The sequence below is a fragment of the Lutra lutra genome, chromosome 10, assembly GCF_902655055.1.
Source record: "Lutra lutra chromosome 10, mLutLut1.2, whole genome shotgun sequence".
Classification (NCBI taxonomy): Eukaryota; Metazoa; Chordata; class Mammalia; order Carnivora; family Mustelidae; genus Lutra; species Lutra lutra.
Genome location: NC_062287.1, coordinates 7,341,394 through 7,356,240, shown reverse-complemented (window position 1 = coordinate 7,356,240; position 14,847 = coordinate 7,341,394). Strand labels below are relative to the sequence as shown.

General features: G+C 36.7%; 1 protein-coding gene across 2 annotated transcripts in view; it reads left to right on the top strand.

Moving 5' to 3' along the window:
* RDX (radixin) overlaps window positions 1-14,847 on the top strand; it is a 93,557-nt gene that overhangs the window by 24,515 nt on the left and 54,195 nt on the right. For both annotated transcript variants that reach the window (XM_047690440.1, XM_047690439.1), the window contains 5 exons: window positions 982-1,065; window positions 5,625-5,720; window positions 6,227-6,501; window positions 13,084-13,167; window positions 13,369-13,515. In XM_047690440.1, the coding sequence (XP_047546396.1) occupies window positions 982-1,065; window positions 5,625-5,720; window positions 6,227-6,501; window positions 13,084-13,167; window positions 13,369-13,515 (686 nt within the window). The remainder of the gene's footprint in view (window positions 1-981; window positions 1,066-5,624; window positions 5,721-6,226; window positions 6,502-13,083; window positions 13,168-13,368; window positions 13,516-14,847) is intronic.

The window sequence follows — 14,847 nt, the reverse complement described above, 5'->3', positions numbered from 1 at the left end:
TCATGAGTCATTAGGAGTTATAACTAGTGTAAACTGAGGTATGGTTGAAAGGGGATTATTATGAATAACAAAAGGCTCCACTTATTTCTATCATGGAGGAAATTCTAAAGGTTTTAGGAGCTCTCTGCCAGGAGACAGAATGAAGACCAAATATATATTTATTATATCACAAAAGGTTTTGTGATTTCTAAGACTTGTTTGATTAGAGATTGTATTTCAGATAAAAGCTACATGTGCAGAGCCATGGTTGTTACAATGAGTAAGAAAATAGAAAGGAGAAATAAGATTTAGAATTCATGTGAATTAAAGTTAAGAAAATTGATTTGTAACATATGATGGTGAATTCTAAGTGAAGATGCTACTCCAGAGTTAAAATTATTTTAGTTAAGGCATGCCAAGTTTTTGGTGAAATGTCCAGCTACAAAGGTATTATTGAAAAAAAGAATTTAAAATAGAATCTAACAATAGGTCAATTGATGAATTCTTTTTATAAAATGAATATTTTTGCAATAGGATAAAACTGAGTATCTGAATTTTGTGTTGAAAAATACGGAATTGTGAATGCCATTCAAAGAATTTATAGTTAATGTTTCTCCTGAAATACCTGCTCTGCTATTTGATATCCCTGTGCCCTTGGGCAAGTAATGGGGAACTCTTAGTTTCTGTAGACATGACATATTTCCTAGTATTGTCACGGGGGCTTAATGAAAACATGGAAAGCTCATGGCCTAGTGCCTAGTGTATGCCAAGTATTCAATAAATGTTTTTGAAAGAGGACTTTGTAAGCTCTTTCTTTTTAAAATAGATTTAAGATTTCCTGTGATTAAAATCAAACATCACTTTAATGAAGAAAATCTTAGGTACAAATATGGTGTAGCTTTTCGTTGCCTGCATATTTACTTTATTTTATAAATCAGATAAAAGTATTGCCGCTAAGTATATTTTCTTTCCTAGTGATTTTCCCTTCTGTTTTTATTGCAGATCAACGTACGAGTGACCACCATGGATGCCGAGCTGGAATTTGCCATCCAGCCCAATACCACGGGCAAACAGCTTTTTGACCAGGTATCATTTAGCCACGTGAAGTATGTAGCTTTTGGCAGCATACAATGTGGAAGCTGTTGCAACTTCTTTGTATGTTTTCCTGTAACTTTATTGCTGTTGCAACAGTGTCGCACTTGGAATTTTTCATGGTATCTTTTCAGTTATCTGGAATAGCTATAGAGCTATTCTTTCTCATTTCTAGATTGGAAAGAGAGGACTTTTTAAAGGTAATTATGAGCAGATATTTCTTTAAAATCCTCTAAGTAAAGCGCTGTGATGAGGACTCAAAAAAATGAAAAGATAGTGTCCCTAGCGGGATGGGTGGAGATCCTAGATAGAGGGGATGGCAGCAGCAAAGGCCCAGGGAATTATAGTCTACAAGTAGGCACCTGACAGCAGTTCCATGTCATAGCCTCATGATAAGCTAACATGGGTGTCATGTTGAGGAATTTGGACTACTGCTGCTGTCTTTTTCTCACTCTTGACAGCACATTTGAGTCAGCTGTGGGGCTTTAGAAAGAGAATAAGGGCAGTGCTTGCAGACTACATCCAGATACTCTGATGTCAAATTCTCTGGGTCCTACTGGAAATCATTAATATCTTATTTGTTTATTTAAGCTCCTCAGGTGATGCAGTAAGTAATGTTGTAGGTGACATTTTGTTGAGAAGGGAAGGAGAGAGATTGGTGCCCTGAGGCCAAGTGATTAGGAAGGTGACTTGATGATTACAAGTGGAATGAGGGTGATCCGGGGGTGAGACTCAGGGGAGGATGTTTATAGGGACTTACATTTGGGCAGAAGAGTAAGGAGTCTGTGGTCAGACCTCCTTGACCTTAGAGAACAGAACAGGAGGCAGAGTTTCTAGTACACAGCAGTAAATTACCTAGTAGATATTTTGGGTTTATTTAGGTATCTCACATAGATCTAAAATATACCAAATTTTAAAATTCCTGGAAAGTTGTTTCTTTTCTTGACAAAATAGTATACTTAGTCTTCCTGATAAGTTAATTGATGATCTTGAAAGCCCTGATAAGGTCTTTTTATAAGATGAAAGGTTTTTGGTAGAGTGAGCAAATTCTTAAAATCATAAGCAGCTACATGCACACCTTGTACATATTTTACCTTGTGAACTGTGAGCTAGTTCTGTTGATTTCTCTAGGCTTCCTGTTTGTAAATATATCATCTATCTTACTTGAATATAAATGTGAATGGAGTTAGCATTCATTGTACTTACTTCTTAACAAGTTGAAATCTTATTTATAGTGAGTGAAATGTTTTTGATGGTCAAAAACTAATCAGCAAGTGGGCTTCTTGGGTATTGTGAACTGAGAAATAAATTACTTGCTTTTTATCAAGTAGAATTGCTTTAGTTTAGACACCAGAAGAAAGGAAGCCTCATTTATTACAATGCAGTACTGTGTAGTAGTTTAAAAGTGTGGGTTCTAGAGCCACACTGCCTGCATCGGAGTCCCCGCTCTAGTTGTTTGACTTGGGACAAATTACTCTTTGCCTTTTTTTTCACTTGTACGGTTAGGATGATTATCGTATTCTTCCTTTAGAGGGTTGTTGGGAGAACTAAATGAGAATCCATGTTAAGTACAGAGGACAGCATTTGATGCACACACACAGCATTTCATAGTGTAAATGAAGTTCTAGATTAGGGAGTAGTATTATCTGTAATGTGCTCTCTGAGCAGTTAATTCTTAAAGTCACTGTTGTTCCCTGACAGCTTCTCTTGAGCCCAAATCAAAGGATCTAAAAGCAGGCTTTACCTTGGGTATAGGGAGTATGTGGAGCGCGTTGGCAGGGAGGTAGGTTCAGGGTTAAGGCCAGGAGCAGACTAGAGACAGGAGTCCTCTCAAATGAGGGTACACAGCAACATGAGTCCACCTGTAACAAAGCCTCACTTCTGATCACGATGCGCTTGAGGCCAGCTGCTGTGTGTAGGGGGCTCTCTTTGAGTGCTGGAGGTCCTTTGGTTTGCTCCCTGATTCTTCTGCACTGTCATCCTCTTCCAGCTTCCACCTGTGGGATTAGAGCGTATTCTTGCCCTAAGAAGTTTTCAACACGATCTGTTAGGTTGCAAGAAAAAGGGGCTCCTGGGTGGCTCAGTCAGTTAACCATCGGGCTTCAGCTCAGGTCATGATCCCTGAGTCCTCAGACTCAGTCCCGCATCCAGCTCCCTACTCAGAGAACCTACTCTCCCTCTCCCTTTGCCCCTCCTGCTGCTCCTCTGCGCTCGCGCACTCTCTCTCTCTCTCTGCATGTTCTTGCTCTCTCCAATAAATTAAAAAAAAAAAATCTTTAAAAAAAGGATGCAAGAAAAAAAATTAAAATGTTTGTTTATATTTTTATCTTTCCTTTTTAAAATTACTTTAAAAGTAAATGCTTTGTAATGTATGTGTGACATAGCGTGTGTGTAATTTATAGGTAAATGTACATATGTTGGTCGTTAATGCCCAAGTATTTTTTTATTTATAAAAATATGTGATTGAAAGTTTCTGAGAACGTTTCAGAAGTAGTAGGGAAAGAATTTCACAGCTGAGCTCTCTTGTTCCTGGTGTTTGTTGTGATGGTCTCAAGCTAGTTAGGGTACTATCCCATGTGCCCACTATGGCAGATCCCACCTTTAGTTCACCAGCATCATGAATCACACGCAACCTAGAGGCAAAAACAGGCTAGCTACTTTGATACTTCTCTCAGTTGCTCCTGACCTGTGAACATTTCCTCCTCTGCCACTCTGAACTGGAATCTTTTCTGTGGCTATTCTGCTGAGACAGCCTGTCTTTTGCCAAACTTAAATTATTTGGGATCTTCTTTGTCTACATTAAGGGTTTGGTGGTTTGGTTTTGATCAGTTTTTGTATCAGTTGGGAGTCCTGATGATGTATCATCCAGAAATTTCTCAGTTTTTGTTTTTTTGGTGGTAACTTTTCCTAGCACAGCTAAATGTTTTTTTATTCTTAATTTTTTTGGTGTGTGTAATTTCAGTGAAATTTTTCAAGAGAAGGAAAATAAACTTTCTGAAAGGTTCAGTATGTTATCTTGACATAAAACACCTGATACGTTTTTTTAGATATTAAAAAAAAAAAAAAAAGCCAAGAATATTTATCACTTTAAAACTAATGTTGAGGGGGCACCGGCAGGGCTCAGTCGGTTAATTGTCCACCTCTTGATTTCAGCTCAGGTCATGATCTCAGGGTGGTGAGATAGAGCCCCTCATTGGGCTCCATGCTAAGTGTGGAGTCTGCTTGAGATTCTCCCCCCACCCCCTCCTCACATGCTCTCTCATTCTCTCTCTAAAGTAAATAAATAGGGGCACCTGAGTGGCTCAGTCCTTAAGCCTCTGCCTTCAGCTCACTTCATGATCCCAGAGTCCTGGGATTGAGCCCCACATCAGGCTCCCTGCTCAGCGGGAAGCTTGCTTCTCCCTCTCCCACTCCCCCTGCTTGTGTTCCCTCTTTCACTGTCTCTTTCTGTCAAATAAATAAATAAATCTTTAAAAATAAATAAGTAATAAAATCTTAAAGAACTTTATTTAAAAAAAAAAACTAATGTTGAATCTTTATGTAAAGCTTTAAAAATATCAATAAACTCTCACCTCTCCTGGCTCACTTCCCTCATTTTGTTTTAATATAGATCTAGAAAAAAATAAGCTTTCCAAGTGCTGGTACATTCTTGGGTGGGTCCTAGCTTTATTTATTTATTCTTCTACTTTCAAGTGCCTGCCACAGGCTAATCATTCTTTAAAAGGGCATGATTAAGATGACTAAGGCAGTAATCTCTGTTCTTAGTTTTAAGCAGTGAAGGAGGGTAAATAAAAATACTACTAATCATATAGTTACTTATGATAGAATAAATGTTCTAATAGTATAGATAGAATACTATGGGAACATCAAGGAACGAGTGATTAATTTTATCTATATAATAGGATAGCTTCATTCACAGAAAGCATGTTAGTTGAACTGGGGCTTGAGGAATAAATTATTCAGTGGGTGGTAAAAATACAGAAGAAACATTCTAGGCAGAAGAAAAGGCATGAACAGAGCTGTAAAGATAAAATTTGGGCATGTTCCAAGAATGGGTTCTTGCTCAGTGGGGAAGAACAGAATATTTGATAGTGAAGGGTAGAAGTGGGTGTGAAATCACCAGTTGGATAACCTGGTATGGCTTTTAAATGTCCTCAGAGACTCTTATCACCAAACTGATACTATTTGCCTTGCCTACCCAGTTGTGTAGTTGTGAGGGTACACTGAAATAGGAAAGGGAGATTATGACAGCTTTGTATCTGCTTCCCAGACTTGTTATCTGTTGGGGTCATGATGGGAGATGAGGAAGAAAAAGTGGGATTAAAAAAGCATGGATCAAACAAGATTGAAATGACACTACAAAATACAATATATACAAAACCTGAATTTAAGTTTTTAGAAACATCTCTATAATTAATGTATTAAATTTAAGAAAGATCTCTATAGTAAAGAAATATACCTATAATACCTTTGTAGTTTTGTTTTTCTTTTGAAATATAGTACCATTTACTTTCACTGTGAATGTTGACCTGAAATTGAACTTTTTTTTTAAGGTGGTGAAAACAGTTGGTTTGCGTGAAGTTTGGTTTTTTGGGCTGCAGTATGTGGACAGCAAAGGTTACTCTACATGGCTTAAGCTAAATAAAAAGGTAAAATACATATAAAATTCAGCTGATAATTAAATTACTTTGAAGTTATTATGATCTTGAATTTGTACTAGAATAGCTCAGGGTCTGACTGAATTCAGTCAGACCTCCTTTTACAATTATCTCAATTATTAAACGTTTCATGTCTTTTAATTCAGTAAGTTACCATTAACTCATCTTAGAGAAAAGAAATGTTCATTCACTTTTCCTGTTTGAAAACTTAACACATAATAAATATTAGGGTAACTGAGTACTTTGGCTCAGACATTACAGGATAAACTTCTTAAGGGAAGTTTCAACTTGGTTATGGACCTATGAGTTACAGATCCCATTCGTTAGTGCATAGAATCTTTTTTTTTCACATATCCAATAAGTTTAGAATCTTACACACTAGAATCTTAGTTATGGATTTAGAATCTTATTTGGGTTTTACATGCTACTTTCTTCTAAAAAAGAATTTGATGTGAATTTAGGATTTTTATCGATTATGCTTGAAATTACTGTTCCAGGTGACACAGCAAGATGTTAAAAAAGAGAATCCTTTACAGTTCAAATTTAGAGCTAAATTCTTTCCTGAAGATGTTTCTGAGGAATTAATTCAAGAAATAACCCAGAGACTTTTCTTCTTGCAAGTTAAGGAAGCTATCTTAAATGATGAGATATATTGTCCACCAGAAACTGCAGTTCTTTTGGCTTCCTATGCTGTCCAAGCCAAGTATGGAGATTATAATAAAGAGATGCATAAACCAGGCTACCTGGCTAATGATCGACTCCTACCCCAGCGGTAAGTGAAACATGTTTTTTACGTTAAATTGTCTGAAAAAGAAATTTATAAATAGACTAAGACAATTTTTTTAATTGTTAGAGTATATTCTTTTAGAAGTTGTGACCTGTAGCTGCATAGATTTATATATGCTGTAATTACTCAAAGTTTCTACCTCTCCTCATTCCCACGGAGAAGCGATAAATGGAGGTAGTGGTAATTTGGGATTGGGGGAGGATGTGACTATTGTTGCTTGATAAAAATTCTCACTAAAACAGGCAGATAGGTGGTTCACAAATGCTTTGTGAGTAAGAAGTGCCATGCTTGGGAAAAATAAAAAGTCAGATGAAAAAAGCAACTGAAGTCCTAGAAAACAGAAATGTAATTTTTTTTTTAAAGATTTCATTTATTTATTTGACAGACAGAAATCACAAGCAGGCAGAGAGAGAGAGGGGGAAGCAGGCTTCTTGCTGAGCAGAGAGCCTGCTGTGGGGCTCGATCCCAGGACCCTGAGATCATGACCTGAGCCGAAGGCAGAGGCTTAACCCACTGAGCCACTCAGGTGCCCCCAGAAATGTAATTTTAAACTATCCAATAAAGCTGGAGGAGGAAGAGGGAAAAAAAAGTCAGACGGGATAAGTGCCATGCTCTATTTCCTCTGTAGAATTAGAATTCAGTTTCTAACTTTTTAAAAGTTTGTATTTGCTTTGTTTTTAATGTTTAATTAAGTAGTCTCTACACCCAACATGGGGCTCAAATTCACAGTGCTGAGATCAAGAGTCTCATGTTCCTCCAACTGAACCAACCAGGCACCCTGTGAAAGGTGTTCTAAACTCACTTTTCAGACTCCTAGTCTAGTGCTCTGTCCTCATGTGCAGTATATTGCTGCTTCTATAATCGTTACTTTAAAATAGCATGGCATAGGAAGAAATCATTAGGCAGAAGGCCTAGAGTTTGAATGTTAGTTCTGCCCTTTACTACTTAGGTGACCTTACGTGCATAATCTGAAATCTCAGCCTCTGTATCTGAGTATGCAAAGTGGGGATAGTAATCCTGCTCTCCTACCTCATGTTTTATGACTATAGAACAAGAACTGTTTGGTTTATAGTTTTAACTGTAAAGTGTGGTACAAGTGTTGGTTGGTAATAGTATTTATGAGATCTGAGAAGTACAGCATCAAATGTTACTTTAAAATATCTCAGTTCATAAGTAGAATTGCACACTAGAATGTACATGGAGTTCTTTTTAGAACCTGGAAAGAAAGTGTTACTCCTAGTCCGAACTCCTGAATTTTAAAATTTCTGTTTAAATGCAAGATTGTGTATTATTAACCTAAAATTTCACAGTTGCAGTACTTATAGTATTTAAGCTGTTAGATGGTAGTTTCTTTTTCATAGGTCATAAATATGGAAAAGGGAGACTACTTCATGTCCACTTTTATTCTGTTTGGTTGTGGACATTAATGTTTATTTTTGTGAAATAGTTAATATATGCTTTATAAGGTATCATTAAGCACAGTAGCTTTAATATTTGATGATTAAATGTTACACTGTTTATTACTGTTACACTGTAATGCTGTTGCAATAATAGTTTTCTTGGAAGGTAAAATAATGCATACTGTTCACCAAAGAATCAGGAATATGAGACACCTGTTAGCCTCTATGTTTAGTTTTGATTATTATTCTAACTCCAAGCTCTTGATCTCAGATTTTTTTTTTAAGCGTTGAATTAGATAGCTGGCTACTGGCACAGTAGACTTTAGTTTCAGATAAGGGTTAGTTTTTATTTTACTTGAGGTTTAATTTTTTTATATATTTTTATTTTTTTATTAAAGTATAATTGGCATACAATGTTACATTAGTTTCAAGTGTACAGTACAGTCCATAGCTCTGTACCAAAATTGAGATATAACTTATATTTAGTAAAAGGCACAGCAGGTTAGGTTTTAAATCAGCATATAAGGTAAATATTATATATAATCAAAATTGCCCTTGAAATTTCCTATTGTTCATAAAAGAATAGGCATGTCTTGTCTCAGGTGTAACACAGATGGTGGTTCTTTGAATGTGAGATTAGATTGCTGTTTGGTTGAGCATGAAGTAATTGGCTTATTTTTATAGTTATGTGATTTTTAAAAATACTTTTTTTTTTTTAAAGATTTTATTTATTTATTTGACAGACAGAGATCACAAGTAGGCAGAGAGGCAGACAGATAGAGAGGGGGGGGGAAGCAGGCTCCCTGCAGAGCACAGAGCCCGACGTGGGGCTCGATCCCACGACACTGGGACCATGACCTGAGCCGAAGGCAGAGGCTTTAACCCACTGAGCCACCCAGGTGCCCCTTAAGAATACTTTAAATACTGGTATTACACTTAAGCACAATTAAATTTTTTTCTTTTTTTTTTTTAATTTATTTATTTGACAGAGATCACAAGTAGGTAGAGAGGCAGGCAGAGAGAGAGGAGGAAGCGCAGGCTCCCTGCTGAGCAGAGAGCCCGATGCGGGGCTCGATCCCAGAACCCTGAGATCATGACCTGAGCCGAAGGCAGAGGCTTAACCCACTGAGCCACCCAGGTGCCCCCACAATTAAATTTCTTTAATTTAAATGCATGTGTGCTATAACCCATTTTGTTTAAAAAGAAGAAAGATAGGGGCGCCTGGGTGGTTCAGTGGGTTAAGCCGCTGCCTTCGGCTCAGGTCATGATCTCAGGGTCCTGGGATCGAGTCCCGCATCGGGTTCTCTGCTCGGCAGAGATCCTGCTTCCCTCTCTCTCTCTGCCTGCCTCTCCATCTACTTGTGATCTCTCTCTGTCAAATAAATAAATTAAAAAAAAAGAAGAAAGCACATGCTCTTTAAGATTTAGTCTTTAATTTTGAAGATCGAGATAGGTGTTCTTCAAATTGGTAGTCTTTAGAGAACTATTTCAAGCTATCTAAGCTTACTCATAAAATCAGAATACTAATTTTTATATTTAGAATGGAGGAAATACCTTCACAGTGATTTATTCTATGTATGTGGTATAGCATACTTTTTCTCACGATCTTAAGTACCCGAGCATGGAATTAGTAATCAGGTTATTTGGTGATCATAAATGACACACAATTTGATGATTTTGATGGATGCTTTTAATTCTTGTAGAGGAAAAAAAATTATTATATAGAACAGTCCAGATAAGCAGTCTGTTCTCCCACAGTACATTTAGCTGTCCTGTCTGGTGGTGTACGTTATCAGTTCCACCAGATAACATTGCTCTCTCCTTGGGAAAGAGCTAGATAGACATGAGTTTTTATGTGCCAGGTTTCTCACTTGGGCATATAGGTAGCTGGTAATACCTTTTTCCAAGATAAGGGAAGAAGGGATACGTTTTGGAGAAGATTACAGTTTTGAATCTGTTGGGTTTGAAACCTCTGCAGCATAACCAAGGAAGATAGCCAGTATTCATTGGTAGGCCTGGATCTGGACCTTGGAGAGCAGTCTGAACTGTAGATACAGTTTTGGGAATAAGCAGCAAATAGATAATCATCCTATGGAAATAAAAGAGATGGACCTGAAAGTACATATAGAATGGGCAAAAGGCCCAGGACAGATTTTGTTGGAACTTAATTTTTAAGTACAGGGGAAGAGGCTCCTGTAAAGCAAATAGAGAAAAAATGGCCAGAGAGTGAAGAATAATACCAGAGGACTGTTAATCATGGAAGCCAAAGTGCAAGGAAGCTTTAAGGAGAGACTGATCAGCAGCGTCAAATAGTAACAAAAAGTTGAGTCTGAGGGAGTAGTGTGTCTGTTGGGTTTAACAGTAAGGAGATTGGCAGTGACCTTAGTGAAAGCAGCTTCAGTGTGCTGGTGGTGGTTTTAGCCAGATCGTGGTGGACTAGAGGCAGTCGATGTGAGGTTTGGAAATGAAAGATAGTAAATATGGATAGCTCTCGAAAGAGGTTTGGCTGTGAAAAAGGAAAAAACAAAAACAAAAAACCTAGGGAACCATGAGTTCAGAGATGTGTTCTTTAAAAATTGGAAAGAACTGGGGCGCCTGGGTGGCTCAGTGGGTTAAAGCCTCTGCCTTCGGCTCAGGTCATGATCCCAGGGACCTGGGATCGAGCCCCGCATCGGGCTCTCTGCTTGGCAGGGAGCCTGCTTCCTCCTCTCTCTCTGCCTGCCTCTCTGCCTACTTGTGATCTCTGTCTGTCAAATAAATAAATAAAATCTTTAAAAAAAAAAAATTCGAAAGAACTGACTTAATCCTTTATTCTCTCTGCAAATATTTGAGTACCTTTTCAGTACTGGCACTGGGCATATAGTGGTGAGCAATATGGATGTGGTCTTTTGCTCTCTGTAACACAAAGTAGTAGATATGATAATATATACATGTATGCAAGGGACAGTAAATATGTCCCTGTCATCAGTGATGGAGTGTAGATTCTGAGAAAGTGAGGGGGGGAGCCCTTTAAAGGTGCAGATAGATTTAAAGCCAAGTAGAATGGATTGACCTTAGCCATGAAGAAGGACTCTTTTCTGGACAGGAGAAAGAGAGGGTAGGCATTTTTGAATACTTCCAAACAAATAATGCAGATTAATAGTACAAGTACATTATGTAAAATGCAAACAAATGAGATTTGAAATGCAGGATGTAAAAAGCTAGAACTTATATAAATCTTAGTGTCATCCAATTTAATTAATCCATACCTTCAGATTTATAATGTCATGGTACCAGCAATTGGCTGCACTCATTATGCCCTCAAGGCTGATTGCATTCCTTTTGGTGAGTAGCCAAGGCCAGGCAGCAAAAAGTATAAAAATAAGAAAAATGTGGAAACTTAAGTCATATAAGGGGAAGACAGAACTCCTCTCCCAAAAAACCCAAGAGCTTAAAAGAGGATATACTGAGAAAGGAGCAGGGCATAGTAAGAACGTAGTAGTGTGTCTAAGACCTCATTAAGGAATCTATTCTAAATAGTAACTTGTGCAAGGAAAGATTACATTCTGAGATTCCTTTATACTACCAAGACATTCCTAGGTTTCATGTAGAATTTTTATACAGCTAAACAGTAATACTTTTTTTAAAAGATTTTATTTATTTGAGAGAGACAGAAATAACGAGAGAGTACACGATCAGGAAGGAGAGGGAGAAGCAGGCTCCCCACTGAGCAGGGGACTGGACATGGGCTTGATCTGAGGACTCTGGGATTGTGACCTGAGCTGAAGGCAGACACTTAACCAACTGAGCCATCTGAGTGCCCCATAAGCAATAATATTTTAATGCCACAGCTTTTGTTAGTAGTAATGTAGGATCTGAGGTTTGAACAACAAAGCAAAATATGTAATAATCATTATATTACCCAAAGAGAACAAGTAAATAATCTGTAGTGTGTAGAGCAGGTAAATTGTGTGTATGTTGAATTTGCTGATTTGATGTTAAAATATCAATAGTAGAGAAAATATGTTTGGTTACATTTGCATAATGATCACTGGGAGGATAAAAGAGAAACCAATAAAAGATTATTTGGAGGACATGGGGTGGTAAAAAGTGTAACTTTCCACTTGTATTATTTTATTAATTTATTTTATTTTATTTTATTTTATTTATTTATTTATTTTTAAAAGATTTTATTTATTTATTTGACAGAGATCACAAGTAGGCAGAGAGGCAGGCAGAGAGAGAGAGGAGGAAGCAGGCTCCCCGCTGAGCAGAGAGCCCGATGTGGAGCTCGATCCCAGGACCCTGGGATCATGACCTGAGCCGAAGGCAGAGGCTTTAACCCACTGAGCCACCCAGGCGCCCCCCGACTTGTATAATTTTATATAAAATATTGCCTATTGAGGGGTGCCTGGGTGGCTCAATGGGTTTAAGCCTCTGCCTTCGGCTCAGGTCATGATCCCAGGGTCCTGGGATCGAGCCCCACATCGGGCTCTCTGCTCAGCGGGGAGCCTGCTTCCTCCTCTCTCTCTCTGCCTGCCTCTCTGCCTACTTGTGACATCTCTCTCTGTGTCAAATAAATAAATAAAATCTTTTAAAAATATATGGCTTATAGAAAATAAGAAAATTAAATTTGACACCAAGAAAAGTAAATATGTGGAGTAAAAGAAGAAATTAAGGCTCCAGAATTTTGATTTTCACTCTCTTCTCTAATTTTTTCTATTGATAATGAAGAAAGTCATTTTCCTTTTTTCGGTCCAGTGGCTTATTTGCTTGAAACAGTTTAATTCCCATAAACTATCTGTATAACTGTCTTAAAAACATGTAATCTTTAAAATAATCTCAGGATCCTAGAAACTTGTTGAGATAACTATGGATTCACATGCAATTGTAAAAAATAGAGGGATTCTATGTATCCTTCTCCCAGCCTTCCCTAATGGTACCATCTTGTATAACTAGTACTGTGTCACAACCGAGATATTGATAAAGTCCACCAACCTGATTCAGATGGCATGGTTTTATATGCAGTCATTTGTGTATGTATATGTGTTTATGGTTCTATGCAATTTTATCATGTATATAGGTTTTTATGACAGCCATTACAGTTAAGATACTGAATGGTTTTGTACTTTTAAATGAATATTAATTTTGAATCATAGAAACATTTTCATTTTTTTTTTCCTTGCAGTGTTTTGGAACAACACAAACTGACGAAAGAACAGTGGGAGGAAAGAATACAGAACTGGCATGAGGAACACAGAGGAATGCTGAGGTGCTTGCGTGGCTATTTTCTTACTGTTTTTCCTTCAAGTATTTTTATATCATAACACTTACAGTACATCACATTATCCCCTAAAGATCATTCACTTTATATGAATAAATATAAAGCACTAAATTTTAATCCAAAGTATTTTTGTTATTTGTTTGGTATTACTTTTACTTAAGTATGTTACATTAAGCTTTCTTTTAACAGGGAAGATTCTATGATGGAGTACCTGAAGATTGCCCAAGATCTAGAAATGTATGGAGTCAACTATTTTGAAATAAAAAATAAAAAGGGAACTGAATTGTGGCTAGGCGTTGATGCTTTGGGTCTGAATATTTATGAGCACGATGACAAGTGAGTAAATTTAGTTGCACAGTGAACTGGTCATTAATCAGTGATCTGTATGGCTTTATGACGCTGTGTTTGTAAAGTTCTTTTTTTGCTTGATTACTCTTGCTGCTGCTTTTTTCTCCCTACTTAAAAGATTAGTTAATGCGACAAAGATTTTTAGATATCATGTCTACATTTTTGCAACACCTTGTAGCTTTAGCATTCTGCTCAGCGTATTTATCAGACGGGATGATTCACTTTTATTTGGTAACTTGTGAGTTCTGTCTGGTAATTTAATTGAAACTTGTTCCCTTTATAGGTGAAGAATGATTCCTTAAATATACCTGGCATTTAAGGTGAAATTGAAATTAACCTGTATAAGAAATAAAGAGCAATGAGACAATGAAATTAATAGATATATGATTTATTATATTTGTAACTTTTTAAAGACATAGGAATTGTTTTGAATATTTTCAGACATCAGTAAAGTAGAATATCACTGTATTGAGAATAATGGACAGTGTTATTTTGTTTCAAAATTAACCAGGTGTTAATTTTGGTACTATATTAATTAATATATTAATATAGAATATGTCAGACTTTCACGGTACTTTAGGAATGCTTTATACTTTATTTGCTATGCCAGTAATGCCTTCTTCGGCATTTCTCTTTATTCTAAAATTCTAGAATTTTAGTTTCATTATTACAAATATCTAATAAGATACACTTTTCTAACACTGTATACTAAGTCAAAAAGAGAGCATTTTAATTATTTTACTCTGCTGTGTATTTTTTATTTACAAAGCAAGTTAACAACACTATATCATTAAGAAGAAAATATTTTGAAATTTTTGAAAAGCAAAAAGGACTTAGAGACTAATTTTTGTGGACCAAATCCTTTTTTTACTTTCTTTTAAAAATTATTGAATTTCTATCAGAGTACCCATTATAGATACGTTACAGATAAAGATGGAGAATATGAAAGAGAGGGGTTAGCTCAGAATGGAAGGGACTGATACGGGAGATTGGTCTTGTCTCTACTGGTTCACTTTTTAAAAATAATTAAAATCTATTATATTTCCAAAAGATTTAAAAAAAAAAAAAGTAGGGTACGACTTTAAAAGCTTAGGTTCTTTTACCAGCTCTGCTACTGATTGCCTTTGTGATCCTGGTCAAGTTATTAACCCTCTGAGATTCATATAACTGCCAAGCTTGCTTTACAAGATTGTTGTGAGAATTACATGAGGAAATTGCTTTAGAATTTTCAAAGTAACATGTAAATGTAGTACAGCATTACCTTAAAAATGCTGTGTTCTGGAAGGCTCCTTTTTAAGCTGGTAACAATGACAGTTGAAG